Below are 19525 nucleotides of genomic sequence, written 5' to 3'. Positions count from 1 at the left end.
CCGGCCATCAGGGTGACCCCCAGGCCATCAGGTTGACTCCTGGACAATGGAGTGACCCCTGGCCATCGGTCTAACCCCCCGGCCATCAGGCTGACCCCAAACCATTGGTCTGACCCCAGACCATCAGGGTGACCCCCGGCCGTCGGGGTGATCCCTGGACAATGGAGTGACCCCAGACCATCGGGGTTACCCCCAGCCATTGGGGTGACCCCTGGCCATCAGTCTGACCCCCTGGCCATCAGGCTGACCCCAACCATCAGTCTGACCCCCTGGCCATCGGTCGGACCCCCAAACCATCAGGCTGACCCCTGGACAATGGAGTGACCCCAAACCATCAGGCTGACCCCAAACCATCGAGCTGACCCCAAACCCTCAGTCTGACCCCAAACCATCAGTCTGACCCCCTGGCCATCGGTCGGACCCCAGACCATCAGGCTGACCCCAAACCATTGGTCTGACCCCAGACCATCGGGGTGACCCCCGGCCATTAGGCTGACCCCAAACCATTGAGCTGACCCCCAAACCATCAGTCTGACCCTCTGGCCATCGAGCTGACCCCAAACCATCGGGGTCTGACCCCCGGCCATCAGTCTGATCCCCGGCCATCAGTCTGACCCCAAACCATCAGTCTGACCCCCAAACCATCGAGCTGACCCCAAACCATCAATCTGACCCCCAAACCATCAGTCTGACCCCAAACCATCAGGCTGACCCCAAACCATCGGGCTCTGACCCCCACCCCATCCCCCTCCCCGTCCCCAGTGAGCCGCTCGGGCGAGGACGAGTCGCAGGAGGACGTCCTGATGGACGAGGCTCCGTCCAACCTCAGCCAGGCCTCCACGCTCCAGGCCAACCGCGAAGGTGGGGCCGCGCTTCGGGGCCCTCCCGGCCTCGGGGGGGGGCTGGGGGGGACTTGGGGGGCTCGGGGGGGGTGCCCGGTTCCTACAGACCCCCCCCACCCCCCTGTGCCCCTCCCCAAAGACTCCATGAACATCCTGGACCCCGAGGATGAGGAGGAGCACACCCAGGAGGAAGACAGCAGCGGCAGCAACGAGGACGAGGACGACAGCCAGGACGAGGAGGAGGAGGAGGAGGAGGAAGATGAGGATGATCAGGTGGGTGGGGGAGGGGGGGGAGGCGCTGAGGACCCCCAAATATCCGGGTCCCCCCCAAATATTGGGGTTCCCCCCAAATATTGGGGTTCCCCCCAAATATCGGGGTTCCCCCCAAATAACGGGGTCCCCCCCAAATATCGGGGTCCCACCCAAATAACGGGGTCCCCCCAAATAACGGGGTCCCCCCCAAATATCGGGGTCCCCCCAAATAACGGGGTTCCCCCCAAATATCGGGGTCCCCCCCAAATATCGGGGTCCCCCCCAAATATCGGGGTCCCCCCCAAATAACGGTGTCCCCCCAAATAACGGGGTTCCCCCCAAATGGGGGGGGACAATGGGGGAGGGGGGGGGTGTTGTTCCCCCCACCCCCTTCCACAGTGGGGTCCTCACTGGAGCTCCCCCCCTGGTTTGGGGGTGTCTGTTGGGGTCAGGCGAGGCTGTTTGGGGTCGGGGTGCTCCCAGTTTGGGGTCGGGGTGCCTCCAGTTTGGGTCAGGGTGCCCTGTTTTGGGTCAGGGGGTGCTATTTGGGGTCAGGGTGTCCCCAGTTTGGGTCAGGGGGTGCTATTTGGGGTCAGGGTGTCCCCAGTTTGGGGTCAGGGTGCCCTGTTTTGGGTCAGGGGGTGTCATTTGGGGTCAGGGTACCCCCAGTTTGGGTCAGGGTGCCTAGTTTGGGTCGGGGTGCCCCAATTTTGGGTCAGAGTGCCCCAGTTTGGGTCAGGGGGTGCTATTTGGGGTCAGGGTGCCCCAGTTTTGGGTCAGGGGGTGCCATTTTGGGGCAAAACGCCCCCGTTTTGAGACAGGGGGTGCCATTTTGGGGCAAAATGCTCCTGGTTTGGATCTAGGTACCCCCAATTTTGGGTCAGGGGGTGCTATTTTGGGGCAAAATGCCCTTGTTTTGGATCAGGGGGTGCCATTTGGGGTCAGGGTGCCCCAGTTTTGGGTCAGGGGGTGCCATTTTGGGGCAAAACACCCCCATTTTGGGTCAGGGGGTGCCATTTGGGGTCAGGGTGCCCCCATTCAGTGTCAGGGGGTGCCATTTTGGGGCAAAACACCCCCATTTTGAGACAGGGGGTGCTATTTTGGGGCAAAATGCCCCCGTTCTGGGTCAGGGGGTGCCATTTGGGGTCAGGGTGCCCCTGTTTTGGGTCTGGGGGTGCTATTTTGGGGCAAAATGCACCCATTTTGGGTCTAGGTACCCCCAATTTTGGGTCAGGGGGTGCTATTTTGGGGCAAAATGCCCCTGTTTTGGATCAGAGGGTGCCATTTGGGGTCAGGGTGCCCCAGTTTTGGGTCAGGGGGTGCCATTTTGGGGCAAAACGCCCCCGTTCTGGGTCAGGGGGTGCCATTTTGGGGTCAGGGTGCCCCCATTCTGTGTCAAGGGGTGCCATTTTGGGGCAAAACGCCCCCGTTTTGAGACAGGGGGTGCCATTTTGGGGCAAAATGCCCCTGGTTTGGGTCTAGGTACCCCCAATTTTGGGTCAGGGGGTGCTATTTTGGGGCAAAATGCCCTTGTTTTGGATCAGGGGGTGCCATTTGGGGTCAGGGTGCCCCAGTTTTGGGTCAGGGGGTGCTATTTTGGGGCCAAACACCCCCGTTCTGGGTCAGGGGGTGCCATTTTGGGGCAAAACGCCCCCGTTTTGAGACAGGGAGTGCCATTTTGGGGCAAAGTGCCCCTGGTTTGGGTCTAGGTACCCCCAATTTTGGGTCAGGGGGTGCTATTTTGGGGCAAAATGCCCTTGTTTTGGGTCTAGGTAACCCAAATTCTGGGTCAGGGGGTGCCATTTGGGGTCAGGGTGCCCCCATTCTGTGTCGGGGGTGCCATTTTGGGGCAAAACACCCTCATTTTGGGTCAGGGGGTGCTATTTTGGGGCCAAACACCCCCATTCTGGGTCAGGGGGTGCCATTTTGGGGCAAAACGCCCCCGTTTTGAGACAGGGGGTGCCATTTTGGGGCAAAGTGCCCCTGGTTTGGGTCTAGGTACCCCCAATTTTGGGTCAGGGGGTGCTATTTTGGGGCAAAATGCCCTTGTTTTGGGTCTAGGTAACCCAAATTCTGGGTCAGGGGGTGCCGTTTGGGGTCAGGGTGCCCCCGTTCTGTGTCAGGGGGTGCCATTTTGGGGCAAAACACCCCCAGTTTGGGTCAGGGGGTGCTATTTGGGGTCGGGTTGCTCCCAGTTTGGGGTCAGGGTGTCCCCAGTTTGGGTCAGGGGGTGCTATTTGGGGTCGGGGTGCTCCCAGTTTGGGGTCAGGGTGTCCCCAGTTTGGGTCAGGGGGTGCTATTTGGGGTCAGGGTGCCTCCAGTTTGGGGTCAGGGTGCCCCCAGTTTGGGTCAGGGGGTGCTATTTGGGGTCAGGGTGCCTCCAGTTTGGGGTCAGGGTGCCCCCAGTTTGGGTCAGGGGGTGCTATTTGGGGTCAGGGTGCCTCCAGTTTGGGGTCAGGGTGCCCTGTTTTGGGTCAGGGGGTGCTATTTTGGGGTCAGGGTGCCCCCAGTTTCGGTCAGGGTGTCTAGTTTGGGTTGGGGTGCCCCAATTTTGGGGTCAGGGTGCCTAGTTTGGGTCGGGGTGCCCCAGTTTGGGGTCAGGGTGCCCCCAGTTTGGGTCAGGGGGTGCCATTTTGGGGCAAAATGCTCCTGGTTTGGGTCTAGGTACCCCCAGTTTTGGGTCAGGGGGTGCTATTTTGGGGCAAAATGCCCCCATTTTGGGTCTAGGGACCCTCAATTGTGAGTCAGCGGGTGCCATTTGGGGTCAGGGTGCCCCAGTTTGGGTCAGGGGGTGCCATTTTGGGGCAAAATGCCCCCATTTTGGGTCTAGGGACCCTCAATTGTGAGTCAGCGGGTGCCATTTGGGGTCAGGGTGCCCCAGTTTGGGTCAGGGGGTGCTATTTTGGGGCAAAACACCCCCATTTTGGGTCAGGGGGTGCCATTTGGGGTCAGGGTGCCCCCATTCAGTGTCAGGGGGTGCCATTTTGGGGCAAAACACCCCCATTTTGGATCAGGGGGTGCCATTTGGGGTCAGGGTGCCCCAGTTTTGGGTCAGGGGCTGCCATTTTGGGGCAAAATGCCCCCATTTTGGGTCTAGGTACCCCCAATTTTGGGTCTGGGGGTGCCATTTTGGGGCAAAATGCCCTTGTTTTGGGTCTAGGTAACCCCAATTTTGGGTCAGGGGGTGCTATTTTGGGGCAAAATGCCCTTGTTTTGGGTCTAGGTAACCCAAATTCTGGGTCAGGGGGTGCCATTTGGGGTCAGGGTGCCCCCATTCTGTGTCAGGGGGTGCCATTTTGGGGCAAAACACCCCCATTTTGGGTCAGGGGGTGCTATTTTGGGGCAAAACACCCCCGTTCTGGGTCAGGGGGTGCCATTTTGGGGCAAAACACCCCCATTTTGGGTCAGGGGGTGCCATTTGGGGTCAGGGTGACCCCATTCTGTGTCAGGGGGTGCCATTTTAGGGCAAAACACCCCCATTTTGAGACAGGGGGTGCTATTTTGGGGCAAAATGCCCCCGTTCTGGGTCAGGGGGTGCCATTTGGGGTCAGGGTGCCCCTGTTTTGGGTCTGGGGGTGCTATTTTGGGGCAAAATGCCCCCATTTTGGGTCTAGGTACCCCCAATTTTGGGTCAGGGGGTGCTATTTTGGGGCAAAATGCCCTTGTTTTGGATCAGGGGGTGCCATTTGGGGTCAGGGTGCCCCAGTTTTGGGTCAGGGGGTGCTATTTTGGGGCCAAACACCCCCGTTCTGGGTCAGGGGGTGCCATTTTGGGGCAAAACGCCCCCGTTTTGAGACAGGGGGTGCCATTTTGGGGCAAAGTGCCCCTGGTTTGGGTCTAGGTACCCCCAATTTTGGGTCAGGGGGTGCTATTTTGGGGCAAAATGCCCTTGTTTTGGGTCTAGGTAACCCAAATTCTGGGTCAGGGGGTGCCGTTTGGGGTCAGGGTGCCCCCGTTCTGTGTCAGGGGGTGCCATTTTGGGGCAAAACACCCCCATTTTGGGTCAGGGGGTGCTATTTTGGGGCCAAACACCCCCGTTCTGGGTCAGGGGGTGCCATTTTGGGGCAAAACACCCCCATTCTGTGTCAGGGGGTGCTATTTTGGGGCCAAACACCCCCGTTCTGGGTCAGGGGGTGCCATTTTGGGGCCAAACGCCCCCATTTTGGGTCAGGGTCCCCCCATGTTAGGGCCCCCCGGGTGCCATTTGGGGCCAGGCCTTGCTCTTTTGGGGCCAAACCTGGCCGGTTTGGGGTCGGGCGCTGCCCGCTGACGCCGTGCCCGCCGTGCCCGCCGTGCCCAGGACGATGAGGAGGGCGAGGAAGGCGAGGAGGAGGAGGATGACGACGACGGCTCCGAGATGGAGCTGGACGAGGATTATCCCGACATGAACGCGTCGCCCCTCGTGCGCTTCGAGCGCTTCGACCGCGACGACGACCTCATCATCGAGTTCGACAACATGTTCTCCAGCCCCAGTACGGCACTGGGAGGGAACTGGGGGGGGCTGGGAGGGAACTGGGGGGGGATTAGGATGGACTGGGAGGCACTGGGAGGGGCTGGGAGGGACTGGGAGGGGATTAGGAGGGGCTGGGAGGGACTGGGAGGGACTGGGAGGGGATTAGGATGGACTGGGAGGGGCTGGGAGGGACTGGGATGGACTGGGAGGGGATTAGGATGGACTGGGAGGGGTTTAGGATGGACTGGGAGGGAACTGGGGGGGCATTAGGATGGACTGGGAGGGGATTAGGATGGACTGGGAGGGACAGGGAGGAACTGGGGGGGCACTGGGAGGGGACTGGGGGCACTGGGAGGGACTGGGAGGGGATTAGGATGGACTGGGAGGGAACTGGGGGGCACTGGGAGGGGATTAGGATGGACTGGGAGGGACTGGGAGGGAACTGGGGGGGGCTGGGAGGGGATTGGGAGGGGATTAGGATGGACTGGGAGGGGCTGGGAGGGACTGGGAGGGACTGGGAGGGGATTAGGATGGGCTGAGAGGGACTGGGAGGGGATTGGGAGGGGATTAGGATGGACTGGGAGGGGCTGGGAGGGACTGGGAGGGACTGGGAGGGGATTAGGATGGACTGGGAGGGGTTTAGGATGGACTGGGAGGGAACTGGGGGGGCATTAGGATGGACTGGGAGGGGCTGGGAGGGACTGGGAGGGACTGGGAGGGGATTAGGATGGACTGGGAGGGGCTGGGAGGGACTGGGAGGGACTGGGAGGGGATTAGGATGGACTGGGAGGGACTGGGGGGGAACTGGGAGGGAACTGGGGGGGGATTAGGATGGACTGGGAGGGGCTGGGAGGGACTGGGAGGGACTGGGAGGGGATTAGGATGGACTGGGAGGGGCTGGGAGGGACTGGGAGGGACTGGGAGGGGATTAGGATGGACTGGGAGGGACTGGGGGGGAACTGGGAGGGAACTGGGGGGGGATTAGGATGGACTGGGAGGGGCTGGGAGGGACTGGGAGGGGATTAGGATGGACTGGGAGGGGTTTAGGATGGACTGGGAGGGAACTGGGGGGGCATTAGGATGGACTGGGAGGGGCTGGGAGGGACTGGGAGGGACTGGGAGGGGATTAGGATGGACTGGGAGGCACTGGGAGGGGCTGGGAGGGACTGGGAGGGGATTAGGATGGACTGGGAGGGGCTGGGAGGGAACTGGGAGGGAACTGGGGGGGGATTAGGATGGACTGGGAGGGGCTGGGAGGGACTGGGAGGGGATTAGGATGGACTGGGAGGGACTGGGAGGGGTTTAGGATGGACTGGGAGGGAACTGGGGGGGCATTAGGATGGACTGGGAGGGGATTAGGATGGACTGGGAGGGGATTAGGATGGACTGGGAGGGACAGGGAGGAACTGGGGGGGCACTGGGAGGGGACTGGGGGCACTGGGAGGGGACTGGGGGCACTGGGAGGGACTGGGAGGGGATTAGGATGGACTGGGAGGGAACTGGGGGGCACTGGGAGGGGATTAGGATGGACTGGGAGGGACTGGGAGGCACTGGGAGGGAACTGGGGGGGGCTGGGAAGGGATTAGGATGGACTGGGAGGGACTGGGAGGGAACTGGGGGGGGATTGGGAGGGACTGGGAGGGGATTAGGATGGACTGGAAGGGACTGGGAGGCACTGGGAGGGAACTGGGAGGGGCTGGGAGGGGATTGGGAGGGACTGGGAGGGGATTAGGATGGACGGGGAGGGAACAGGGGGGCACTGAGAGGGACTGGGAGGCACTGGAAGGGAACTGGGGGGGGCTGGGAGGGGATTAGGATGGACTGGGAGGGGACTGGGGGGCACTGAGAGGGACCAGGGGGGGATTGGGAGGGACTGGGAGTGACTGGGGGGGGCTGGGAGGGGATTAGGATGCACTGGGAGGGGACTGGGGGGCACTGAGAGGGACCAGGGGGGGATTGGGAGGGACTGGGAGTGACTGGGGGGACTGGAGGGCAGTGGGAGGGACTGGAGGGCACTGGGGGGGACTGGGGGTCAGGAAGGGCTCACAGCTCCCCCCCCCCCAGCACCCCGCTTTTGTGTCCCTGTGGATTTGGGGGGGGTCAGGATGGGGTCACCCCCTGAGCCCCAAATTCCTCCCCTCCCTGTGGTTTTTGGGGTGCTCAGGCCCCGTTCCCCCACACCCCCCGTGGTTTTTGGGGTGCTCAGGCCCCATCCCCCCCTCCCTGTGGTTTTTGGGGTGCTTAGGCCTCGTTCTCCCCCCAGTTCCCCTTTCCCCGTGGTTTTTGGGGCTCTCATACCCCGTCCCCTCCCCCCTGTGGTTTTTGGGGCTCTCACACCCCATCCCCCCCCCTCCCTGTGGTTTTTGGGGCTCTCACACCCCATTCCCCCCCTCCCTGTGGTTTTTGGGGCTCTCACACCCCGTTCCCCCCCTGCCCTGACCCCCGTTTCCCGTTGCAGCCGACATCCCGCCGTCCCCCGGGAACATCCCGGCCAGCCACCCGCTGCTGGTGCGCCACGCCGAGCACGGGGGGCTGGGGCTGGGCACCGGCCCGGGGGGCACCCGCCTGGCCCAGGGGCTCGGCCGGAGCCAGCGGACGCTGCGGCAGCTCACGGCCAACGCCGGCCACACCATCCACGTGCACTACCCGGGGGCACGGCAGCCCAACCCCCCCCTCATCCTGCAGCGGTGAGTGACCGCTCCCGCCAGGGGCCGGAGCTCCTTGGGGTCATCCAAACCCCCTTGGGGTCATCCAAACCTCTTTGGGGTCATCCAGAGCCCCTTGGGGTCATCCAAAGCTCCTTGGGGTCGTCCAGAGCCCCTTGGGGTCATCCAAACCTCCTTGGGGTCATCCAAAGCTCCTTGGGGTCGTCCAGGGCTCCTTGGGGTCATCCAGAGCCCCTTGGGGTCATCCAGAACTCCTTGGGGTCATCCAGAGCCCCTTGGGGTCGTCCAAAGCTCCTTGGGGTCGTCCAGGGCTCCTTGGGGTCATCCAAAGCTCCTTGGGGTCATCCAGAGCTCCTTGGGGTCATCCAACCCCCCCTTGGGGTCATCCAGAGCCCCTTGGGGTTGTCCAGAGCTCCTTGGGGTCATCCAAACCTCTTTGGGGTCATCCAGAGCCCCTTGGGGTCATCCAGAGCTCCTTGGGGTCATCCAGAGCCCCTTGGGGTCATCCAAACCCCCTTGGGGTCATCCAGACCCCCCTCATCCTGCAGCGGTGAGTGACCGCTCCCGGCAGTGGCCGGAGCTCCTTGGGGTCATCCAGAGCTCCTTGGGGTCATCCAACCCCCCCCCTTGGGGTTGTCCAGAGCTCCTTGGGGTCATCCAGAGCTCCTTGGGGTCATCCAAACTTCCTTGGGGTCATCCAGATTCCCCCCCTCATCCTTCAGGGGTGAGTGACCGCTCCTGGCAGTGGCCAGAGCTCCCTTGGGGTCATCCAAACCCCCCTTGGGGTCATCCAACCCCCTTGGGGTCATCCAAACCCCCTTGGGGTCATCCAGAGCCCCTTGGGGTCATGCAGACCCCCCCTCATCCTTCAGGGGTGAGTGACCGCTCCTGGCAGTGGCCAGAGCTCCTTGGGGTCATCCAAACCCCCCTTGGGGTCATCCAACCCCCCCCTTGGGGTCATCCAAACCTCCTTGGGGTCATCCAGACTTCCTTGGGGTCATCCAAACCCCCTTGGGGTCATCCAGAGCTCCTTGGGGTCATCCAGAGCTCCTTGAGGTCATCCCAACCCCCCTTGGGGTCATCCAAAGCCCCTTGGGGTCATCCAAACCCCCTTGGGGTCATCCAGAGCTCCTTGGGGTCATCCAGAGCTCCTTGAGGTCATCCCAACCCCCTTGGGGTCATCCAGATTCCCCCCTCATCCTTCAGGGGTGAGTGACTGCTCCTGGAAGTGGCCAGAGCTCCCTTGGGGTCATCCAAACCCCCCTTGGGGTCATCCCAACCCCCTTGGGGTCATCCAGAACCCCCCCTCATCTTCCAGGGTCAGTGACCAGTCCTGGCAGTGGCCAGAGCTCCCTTGGGGTCATCCAAAGCCCCCTTGGGGTCATCCAGACCCCCCTCATCCTCCAGCAGTGACTGACCACCCCCAGCAGTGTCCAGAGCTCCTTGGGGTCATCCCAACCCCCTTGGGATCATCCAAACCCCCTTGGGAGCCCAGCTGAGCCGCAGCCGGGGTGTGTCCCCGAACTGGGGGTCCCACAGCCCCCCCCAAACCCCCGTTAACCCCCCCCCGACCCCTCCCCAGGCTCCTGGGCCCCTCGGCGGCCGCGGACATCCTGCAGCTGAGCAGCAGCCTCCCGCTGCAGAGCCGGGGCCGGGCGCGGCTGCTGGTGGGCAACGAGGACGTTCACATCATCGCCCGCTCGGACGACGAGCTGCTGGACGACTTCTTCCACGAGCAGGGCAGCGCCGGCAGCCAGGCAGGCGAGTGGGGACGGGGGGGACACGGGGAGAGACCCCCGGGGGGACACAGGGAGAGACCCCCCAGGGGGACACAGAGGGGACACGGGGAGAGACCCCCCAGGGGGACACAGGGAGAGACCCCCCAGCCAGGCAGGAGAGTGGGGACGGGGGGGACACGGGGAGAGACCCCCGGGGGGACACAGGGGGGACACGGGGAGAGACCCCCCAGCCGGGCAGGAGAGGGGGGATGGGGGGGGGGGACACGGGGAGAGACCCCCCCAGCTGGGCAGAGAGAGGGGGGATGTGGGGGACACGGGGAGAGACCCCCGGGGGGACATGGGGAGAGAGCCCCCAGCTGGGCAGGAGAGTGGGGATGGGGGGGGACAGGGGGAGAGACCCCCCCCAGCCAGGCAGGAGAGGGGGGATGGGGGGGACACGGGGAGAGACCCCCCAGGGGGACACAGGGGGGACATGGGGAGAGACCCCCCCAGCCGGGCAGGAGAGTGGGGGCAGGGGGGACACGGTGGGGGGGACAGGGGGAACACCCTGGGCAGGGACTCAGAGAAGTGGGGGGGACACGGGGGGGACACAGCACAGGGGGATGGGGGCGGGGCCTGAAAGGGGGTGGGGCTTAAGGGGGTGGGGCCTGGGAAGGGGGTGGGGTTTATGGGGTGGGGTCTGGGGAAAGGGGGTACAACCCCACCCCCCCCCCCCATTCAGGGGTTTGGGGGTTCAGAGAAACCGGGCTGGCAGCAGGAGGCGGGGCCTAAATGGGTGTGGTCCCAAGGGGGCGTGGCCTGTGCGGAAAGGGGTGGAGCCTGTGGGGGGCGAAGCCACGCCCCCACATTACTTTTGGGTGGGGCTAAAGGGGGGAGGGGTCTGTGGAAGGGGCGGGGTCATAGAGGGTGGGGCTTGGCTGATTGACAGCCCTGGGGTAGGGAGCTAAAATGGAAGGGGCGGGGCCATGGAGGGCGGGGCTTGTTGATTGACAGCCGGAGAGCCGAAATGGAAGGGGCGGGGCCATGGAGGGCGGGGCTTGTTGATTGACAGCCGGGGAGCAGAAATGGAAGGGGCGGGGTCATGGGGGCGGGGCTTGGCTGATTGACAGATCTGGGGTGGGGAGCTGAAATGGAAGGGGCGGGGTCATGGGGGCGGGGCTTGGCTGATTGACAGCTCTGGGGTGGGGAGCTGAAATGGAAGGGGTGGGGCCATGGGGGGCGGGGCTTGGCTGATTGACAGCTCTGGGGTGGGGGGCCGAAATGGGAGGGGTGGGGTCATGGAGGGCGGGGCTTGGTTGATTGACAGCCGGGGAGCCAAAATGGAAGGGGCGGGGCCATGGAGGGCGGGGCTTGGTTGATTGACAGCCGAGGGCTGAAATGGAAGGGGCGTGGCTATGGAGGGCGGGGCTTGTTGATTGACAGCCGGGGAGCCGAAATGGAAGGGGCGGGGTCATGGGGGCCGAAATGGGAGGGGTGGGGTCATGGAGGGCGGGGCTTGGTTGATTGACAGCCGAGGGCTGAAATGGAAGGGGCGTGGCCATGGAGGGCGGGGCTTGGTTGATTGACAGCCCTGGCAGAGGCTGAAATGGCGGTGGGCGTGGTCTCCCGCAAAGGGGGCGTGGCCCCGGCGGTGGGCGTGGCCTCTGCAGCCTCCAAAGCTCCCGTGCCCCCCCCCCAGGGACCCTGTCCAGCATCCCCACGGCCCTGACCCGCTGGACCGAGGAGTGCAAGGTCCTGGACGCCGAGAGCATGCACGACTGCGTGTCCGGTGAGAGCCCCCCCAGACCCCCAAACCCCCCAGTGTCCCCCCCAGTGCTCAGGGTGCCCATCCTGGGGGGTCCTACGCAGCCCCAAACCCCCCCATTTTCTCCCCACAGTGGTCCAGGTGCCCATCTTGGGGGTCCTAAACCCTCCCATCTTCTCCTCAGTTGTCAGGATGCCCATCTTGGGGGTCCCAAACCCCCCAATTCTCCCCCCCGCAGTGGTCATGGTGCCCATCCTGGGGGTCCCAAATCCCCAATCTCCCCCCACAGTGGTCCAGGTGCCCATCCTGGGGGTCCTAAACCTCTCAATCCCCTGCCCTGAGTGGTCCAGGTGCCCATCCTGGAGGTCCCAAATCCCCAATCTCCCCCCACAGTGGTCCAGGTGCCCATCTTGGGGGTCCTAAACCCTCCCATCTTCTCCTCAGTTGTCAGGGTGCCCATCTTGGGGGTCCCAAACCCCCCAATTCTCCCCCCCGCAGTGGTCATGGTGCCCATCCTGGGGGTCCCAAACCCCCAATCTCCCCCCACAGTGGTCCAGGTGCCCATCCTGGGGGTCCTAAACCTCTCAATCCCCTGCCCTGAGTGGTCCAGGTGCCCATCCTGGGGGTCCCAAATCCCCAATCTCCCCCCACAGTGGTCCAGGTGCCCATCTTGGGGGTCCCAAACCCCCCAATCTCCCCCCATAAGTGGTCAGGGTGCCCATCCTGGGGGTCCCAAACCCCCCATTTCCCCCTCCCGCAGTGGTCATGGTGCCCATCCTGGGGGTCCCACCCTCCCAATGCCCCCCCCTGCCCCCGCAGTGGTCAAGGTGCCCATCCTGGCACGGCTGGAGGCGCTGCGGGACGAGGAGCTGGACGAGCGGCGCGAGAAGCGCCGGCGCCAGGCGGCCGAGGACGAGGCCAAAGGCGCCGAGCGCGGCCCCGAGGACAAGGACGGGCCCGAGGCCCAGGTGAGAGACCCCCAAAAATTCCCCCCAAACCTCCCTGCTGCCCATCCCGGGGGTCCCACACACCTCCTGACCTCCCTGGTGCCCATCCCGGGGATCCCACACACCCCCAGACCTCTCTGCTGCCCATCCTGGGGGTCCCCCAGATCTCTCTGCTGCCCATCCCGGGGGTCCCTCACACCCCCAGACCTCTCTGCTGCCCATCCCGGGGGTCCCACACACCCCCTGACCTCTCTGGTGCCCATCCCGGGGGTCCCCCAGACCTCCTTGGTGCCCATCCCAGGGATCCCACACACCCTTAGACCCCCCTGGTGCCCATCCCGGGGGTCCCCTGACTTCTCTGCTGCCCATCCTGGCAGTCCCCCAGACCCCTCTGCTCCCCATCCCAGGGATCCCACACACCCCCAGACCCCTCTGCTCCCCATCCCACTGAATCCCACACCCCCCAAACCCCCCCAAACCCCCCAATTCCCCACCTCCCTGACCCCCCCCCCCCCCCCCTCCTCTCTCCCACAGGACGCTGCTCCCAAAGCCGGCCCCGCCTCGGCCGACGTCACCCCCCCAGGTAAATCCCCCCGGCTCCTTCCCCACACCCTCGGGCGGGGGGGTGGTGGGGGTTGGTTCTCTTCCCCAAACCCCAGCACGCCTGGAACCCCCCCCCCCCAAAATCGCCCCGAGTGCCCCCCTGGAGCTGGCACCGCGCGGGCTGAGGTAGTAGATTGTATAGTTGGAGGGTCACACCCCCGTCTCGGAGATAACTATACATTCTACTGTCTTCCTCGCGCGGCGCGCGCCGCCGGACACGGGCTCGGGGTCCTGGGGGGCCCTTTGGGGGGGCTGCAGAGCCCCCTCACCCCCACCCCACACACCCCCCCCCCACATCCCACAAAACACCCGGGGGAAGGGATGGAGTGGAGTGGAAAGGGTTAAAATGGGGAGGAGGGGTTGGGAGGGGCACCAGCAGTATTAGGTGGGGCGGGGGTGGGAAGGGGTTAAATGGGGGGTGGTTGAGGGGGGGGGGGGGTTATGGGGGGGTTATGGGGGTGTTTGGGGGGGGGGGGTTTAGGGGGTGTTTGGAGGGGTTAATGGGGGGTTATGGGGGGTTTGGAGGGGTTAATGGGGGTTTTAGGGGGGGTTGGGGGGTTTGGAGGGGTTATTGGGGGTTTTAGGGGGTCCTTGGGGGGGTTTTAGGGTGTGTTTGGGGGGTTTGGAGGGGTTAATGGGGGCTTTTAGGGGGTGCTTGGGGGGTTATGGGGGTTTTAGGGGTGTTTGGAGGGGTTAATGGGGGTTTTAGGGGGGGGTTGGGGGGTTTGGAGGGGTTAATGGCGGTTTTAGGGGGGGGTTGGGGTGTTTGGAGGGGTTAATGGGGGTTTTAGGGGGGGGTTGGGGGGTTTGGAGGGGTTATGGGGGTTTTAGGGGGGTTTTAGGGGGTGCTTGGGTTTGGAGGAGTTAATGGGGGGTTTTAGGGGGGTTTTTGGGGGAGTTTTAGGGGGTGTTTGGGGGGTTTGGAGGGGTTAATGGGGGCTTTTAGGGGGTGCTTGGGGGGTTATGGGGCTTTTAGGGGTGTTTGGAGGGGTTAATGGGGGGTTATGGGGGTTTTAGGGGGGTTTTTGGGGGGGTTTCGGGGGTGCTTGGGGGGTTTGGAGGGGTTAATGGAGGGTTTTAGGGGGTGCTTGGGTTTGGGGGATTTTAGGGGGTGCTTGGGGGGTTTTAGGGGGGGTTTGGAGGGGTTAATGTGGGGTTTTAGAGTGTGCTTGGGAGGTTTTAGGGGGTGTTTGGGTGGTTTTAGGGGGTGCTTGGGGGAGTTTAGGGGGTGTTTGCGGGGTTTGGAGGAGTTATTGGGGGGTTATGGGGGTATTTGGGGGGTTTGGAGGAGTTAATGGGGGGTTATGGGGGCTTTAGGGGGTTTTAGGGGGGTTAATGGGGTGCTTGGGGGGTTTGGAGGGGTTATTGGGGGTTTTAGGGGATGCTTGGGGGGTTTTTGGGGGTGATTGGGGGGTTTGGAAGGGTTTTTGGGATGCGTGGGGAGGGGTTTGATGTGGTTATGGGGGTTTTTGGGGGTTTAGAGGGGTTAATGGGGGGTTTTAGGGAGTGCTTGGGGAGTTTAGAGGGGTTTGGGGATTTTTGGGGTACATGGGGGGAGGGGTTCGGAGGGGTTTAATGGGGTTTAGGGGGTGCTTGGGGAGTTTGGAGGGGTTTTGGGGAGGGGTTTGATGTGGTTATGGGGAGGTTTAGGGGGTTTGGAAGGGTTTTGGGGGGGTTTTAGGAGGTGCTTGGGGGTTATGGGGGATTTGGGGGTTTTCGGGGTGCGTGGGGAGGGGTTTGATGCGGTTATGGGGGGTGCTCGGGGGGTTTGGAGGGGTTTGGGGTCTTTTGGGGTACGTGGGGAAGGGTTTGGAGGGGTTTGATGGGGTTTCGGGGGTGGTTGGGGTGCTGAAAGGCGTTTTGGGGTTTTTGGGGATGGCTTATGGGGAGTTTCAGGGGCTTTGGAGGAGCTCGATGTGGCTCAGGGGGTGATTTTAGCTTTAGGGGTGGGATGGGCCCCCCCTGAGTTGTCTCCTGCCCCCCAAACTCCCCCCTACCCCCAGTGGGGGGGACCTCTCCTCATTTTAGGGCACAGCTGGATGGGGTGGAGGGGGCTGGAAGGGGTTAAAAGGGGGGAAGGGGGGCGGTTTAAGGGGTGCTTGGGGGGCTTGGAGGGGTTTTGGGGTTTTTGGGGAGGGGTTTGATGTGGTTATGGGGGGTTTGAGGGGGCTTGGAGGGTTTAATGGGGGGATTTAGGGGGTGGTTTGGAGGGGTTTTGGGGTTTTTGGGGTACATGGGGAGGGGTTTAATGGGGTTTAGGGGGTGGTTTGGAGGGGTTTTGGGGTTTTTGGGGTACATGGGGAGGGGTTTAATGGGGTTTAGGGGGTGGTTTGGGTGCTGAAAAGCGTTTTGGGGTTTTTGGGGAGGGGTTTGATGGGGTTCAGGGGGCTTTTAGGGGGTTTGGAGGGGTTAATGGGGGGTTTTGGGGATGCTTGAGGGGTTAAAAGGGGTTTTGGGGTACATGGGGAGGGGTTTGATGGGGTTTAGGGGGTTCTAGGGGTTTGGAGGGGTTAATGGGGGGTTTTAGGGGGTTTGGAGGGGTTAATGGGGGGTTTTGGGGGGTGCTTGAGGGGTTAAAAGGGGTTTTGGGGTACATGGGGAGGGGTTTGATGGGGTTATGGGGCATTTTAGGGGATTTGGAGGGGTTTTTGGGGAGGGTTTTGGTGGGGTTTAGGGGGGTTTTAGGCTTTTTTTTGGGGTTAATGGGGTTTAGGGGTTTTTTTTGGGGGTTAATGGGGGGTCTTAGGGTTTTTTTGGGGTTAATGAGGGGTTTTAGGGGGTGCTTGAGGGGTTAAAAGGGGTTTGGGGATTTTGGGGGAGGCATTTGATGGGATTTAGGGGGTTCTAGGGGGTTTGGAGGGCTTCGATATAATTTAAGGGGTGGGATGGGCCCCCCCCCCCAAACTCTCCCCTATCCCCACTGGGGACCCCTCCTCATTTTACACCACAGCTGGGGGTCAGGGATTCCCCAAAAACGGGGCACAGGGGATATTTTGGGGTGCGAGTGGGGGGGTTGGGGGGAGGCTCCCAGATCTCTGGACCCCCCCCCCCTCCCCAATACTGATCCCCCCACGTGTGTCCCACCTCCCCCTCCCCCCCCCAGAACACAGCGGGACGGCGGCGGGAGAGACCCCCCCTCCCGGCTCCCACCGGACCCTGGTGATGCTGGAACCCATCCCGACCCCCCCAGACCCCCCCCTCGGGACCCCTCCAACTCCCCGCTCGCCCCCCCCAACCCCCCGAACACGAAGAGGGGGGGCCCGGCCGACCCCCCCAAGACGCCGAGGCCACTCAGATGGAGCTGTCGCCCGCCCCCACCATCAGTAAGTGCCACGTTTTGGGGGGGTTTTAGGGCTTTTTCAGCCTCTGGGGGTGTCTCCCCAAATCCGTGGGTGGTGGGGGGGGGCCTCTGCAGTGCCGTGTCCCCTCCCCCCTCCCCGCAGCGTCGCTGTCCCCGGAGCGGGCGGAGGACTCGGACGCGCTGACGGCCGTGAGCAGCCAGCTGGAGGGATCCCCCATGGACACCTCCAGCTTGGCCTCCTGCACCTTGGAGGAGTCAGGGGGGGCTCCCCCCGCCCCCACCGCCCCACAAAACCCCCCCGGGACCCCCCAAGGACCCCCTCCGGCCCCTCCCGACGCCGCTCAGCCGCCGGACGATAGGTGAGACCCGACCCCCCCCCCCCCCCCTTTTTTCCCCACCGTGGGGGGGGAGGGGTGTGTGTGTGTGGTTTTGGGGTGTCCCCCTCCCCCTCCCGGTGATGTCACAGCTCGGGGATGTCCCCCCTTCCCTTCCCTTCCCCCCCCCCAGCTCCCCCCCCGCCTCGTCCTCGGAGAGTTCGTCCACGCGGGACTCGGCCGGGGCCATCTCCGGGGCCGACTCGCGCGGGATCCTGGAGGAGCCGCTGCCGTCCACCAGCAGCGAGGAGGAGGATCCGCTGGCCGGTCAGTGACCCCCCCTGACCCCCCCCCGTGTCCCCTCCTGACCGGTCAGTGACCCCCCTGACCCCCCCGGTGTCCCCCTTGACCCCCCCAGTGTCCCTCCTGACCGGTCAGTGACCCCCCCTGACCCCCCCCGTGTCCCCTCCTGACTGGTCAGTGACCCCCCCTGACCCCCCCGGTGTCCCCCCTGACCCCCCCCGTGTCCCCTCCTGACCGGTCAGTGACCCCCCCTGACCCCCCCCGTGTCCCCTCCTGACTGGTCAGTGACCCCCCCTGACCCCCCCGGTGTCCCCCTTGACCCCCCTGGTGTCCCCCCTGACCAGTCAGTGACCCCCCCTGAGCCCCCTGTGTCCCCCCTGACCAGTCAGTGACCCCCCTGACCCCCCCTGTGTCCCCCCTGACCGGTCAGTGACCCCCCCGTGTCCCTTCCTGACCAGTCAGTGACCCCCTCTGACCCCCCTGGTGTCCCCCCTGACCAGTCAGTGACCCCCCCTGACTGCCCCAGTGTCCCCCCTGGCTGGTCAGTGACCCCCCCCGACCCACTCCTGTGTCCCCCCCAGCTGGTCAGTGACCCCCCCTGACCTCCCCCTGGATGGTCAGTGACCCCATCTGTGTCCCTCCCCCCCGGCCAGTCAGTGACCCCCCTGACCCCCCCTGTGTCCCCCCTGGCCAGTTAGTGACCCCTCCTGACCTCACCTGACTGGTCAGTGACCCCCCCTGACTGGTCAGTGACCACCCCGACCCCCCCTGTGTCCCTTTGGCCAGTCAGTGGCCCCCCCTCGTGTCCCCCCCCCCGACCGGTCAGTGACCTCTCCTGTGTCCCTCTGGTCGGTCAGTGACGCCCCCGATCCCCTGACCGGTCAGTGACCCCCCCCCCCCCGTGTCCCCCCAGCCAGTCAGTGACCCCCCAACCCCCCCTGTGTCCCCCCTGACCGGTCAGTGACCCCCCCAACCCCCTCTGTGTCCCCCCGACTAGTCAGTGACCCCCCCTGACCCCCCCGGTGTCCCCTCCTGACTGGTCAGTGACCCCCCCTGACCCCCCCAGGGTCCCCTCCTGACCAGTCAGTGACCCCCCCCAACCCCCCCTGTGTCCCTCCTGACCGGTCAGTGACCCCCCCTGACCCCCCCGGTGTCCCCTCCTGACTGGTCAGTGACCCCCCCCGACCCACCCCAGCTGGTCAGTGACCCCCCCTGTGTCCCCTCCTGACCGGTCAGTGACCCCCACTGACCCCTCCTGACCCACCCTGACCAGTCAGTGACCCCCCCCTGACCCACCCTGGCCGGTCAGTGACCCCCCCTGACCCACCCTGGCCGGTCAGTGACCCCCCCTGACCCACCCTGGCTGGTCAGTGACCCCCCCTGACCAGTCAGTGACCGCCCTGACCCCCCCGGTGTCCCCCCGGCCAGTCAGTGACCCCCCCCAAACCCCCCTGTGTCCCCCCTGACCGGTCAGTGACCCCCCCTGACCCCCCCTGTGTCCCCCCTGACTGGTCAGTGACCCCCCCAACCCCCCCTGTGTCCCCCCTGACTGATCAGTGACCCCCACAACCCCCCCTGTGTCCCCCCTGACTGATCAGTGACCCCCACAACCCCCCCTGTGTCCCCCCTGACCGGTCAGTGACCCCCCCTGACCCCCCCTGTGTCCCCTTGGGATCCTTGGGGTGTTTTTGAGGGGTCCCTGGGGGTTTCGGGGTGTCCCCAAAGGTTTTTAGGGATATCCCTGGAGGATTTTAGGGTGTTCCTGGTGGTTCCAGGGTGTCCCTGGGAGATTTTTGGGGTGTCCCTGAAGGTTTTTAGGGAGGTCCTTGTTGGTTCCGGGGTGTCCCTGGGAGGTTTCAGGGTGTCCCTGGGGTTTTTAGGGATGGCCCTGATGGTTTTGGGGTGTCCCTGGGAGGTTTTAGGGTGTCCCCGTTGGTTCCAGGGTGTCCCTGGGAGATTTTGGGGGGTCCCTGAAGGTTTTTAGGGATATCCCTGTTGGTTCCAGGCTGTCCCTGGGGTTTTAAGGTGTCCCTGATGGTTCCAGGGTGTCCTTGGGAGGTTTTAGGGTTGTCCCTGGTGGTTTTGGGGTGTCCCTGGGAGTTTTTAGAGATGTCCCTGTTGGTTCCAGGGTGTCCCTGGGAGATTCTGGGGTGTCCCTGGGAGATTCTGGGGTGTCCCTGTTGGTTCCAGGGTGTCCCTGATGATTTTGGGGTGTCCCTGGGAGGTTTTAGGGCTGTCCCCGTTGGTTCCAGGGTGTCCCCGTTGGTTCCGGGCTGTCCCCGGGTGGTCTCGGGCGGTTCCCAGGTGGTCTCGGGCAGTTCCTGGGTGGTCTCAGGCAGTTCCCGGGTGGTCTCGGGCGGT

General features: G+C 64.0%; 1 protein-coding gene across 1 annotated transcript in view; it reads left to right on the top strand.

The window, feature by feature from the left end:
• HUWE1 (HECT, UBA and WWE domain containing E3 ubiquitin protein ligase 1) overlaps nucleotides 1-19525 on the top strand; it is a 120657-nt gene that overhangs the window by 59784 nt on the left and 41348 nt on the right. Inside the window, 12 exon segments of the mRNA XM_068998119.1 lie at nucleotides 763-861; nucleotides 982-1115; nucleotides 5395-5566; nucleotides 8006-8234; nucleotides 9796-9974; nucleotides 11631-11720; nucleotides 12516-12664; nucleotides 13178-13226; nucleotides 16350-16456; nucleotides 16458-16569; nucleotides 16690-16906; nucleotides 17055-17188. Of these exon segments, the coding sequence (XP_068854220.1) occupies nucleotides 763-861; nucleotides 982-1115; nucleotides 5395-5566; nucleotides 8006-8234; nucleotides 9796-9974; nucleotides 11631-11720; nucleotides 12516-12664; nucleotides 13178-13226; nucleotides 16350-16456; nucleotides 16458-16569; nucleotides 16690-16906; nucleotides 17055-17188 (1671 nt within the window).

Source organism: Aphelocoma coerulescens, chromosome 31, assembly GCF_041296385.1.
Source record: "Aphelocoma coerulescens isolate FSJ_1873_10779 chromosome 31, UR_Acoe_1.0, whole genome shotgun sequence".
In the NCBI taxonomy this organism is placed as follows: Eukaryota; Metazoa; Chordata; class Aves; order Passeriformes; family Corvidae; genus Aphelocoma; species Aphelocoma coerulescens.
This window is presented reverse-complemented; position numbering and strand designations above follow the sequence as displayed.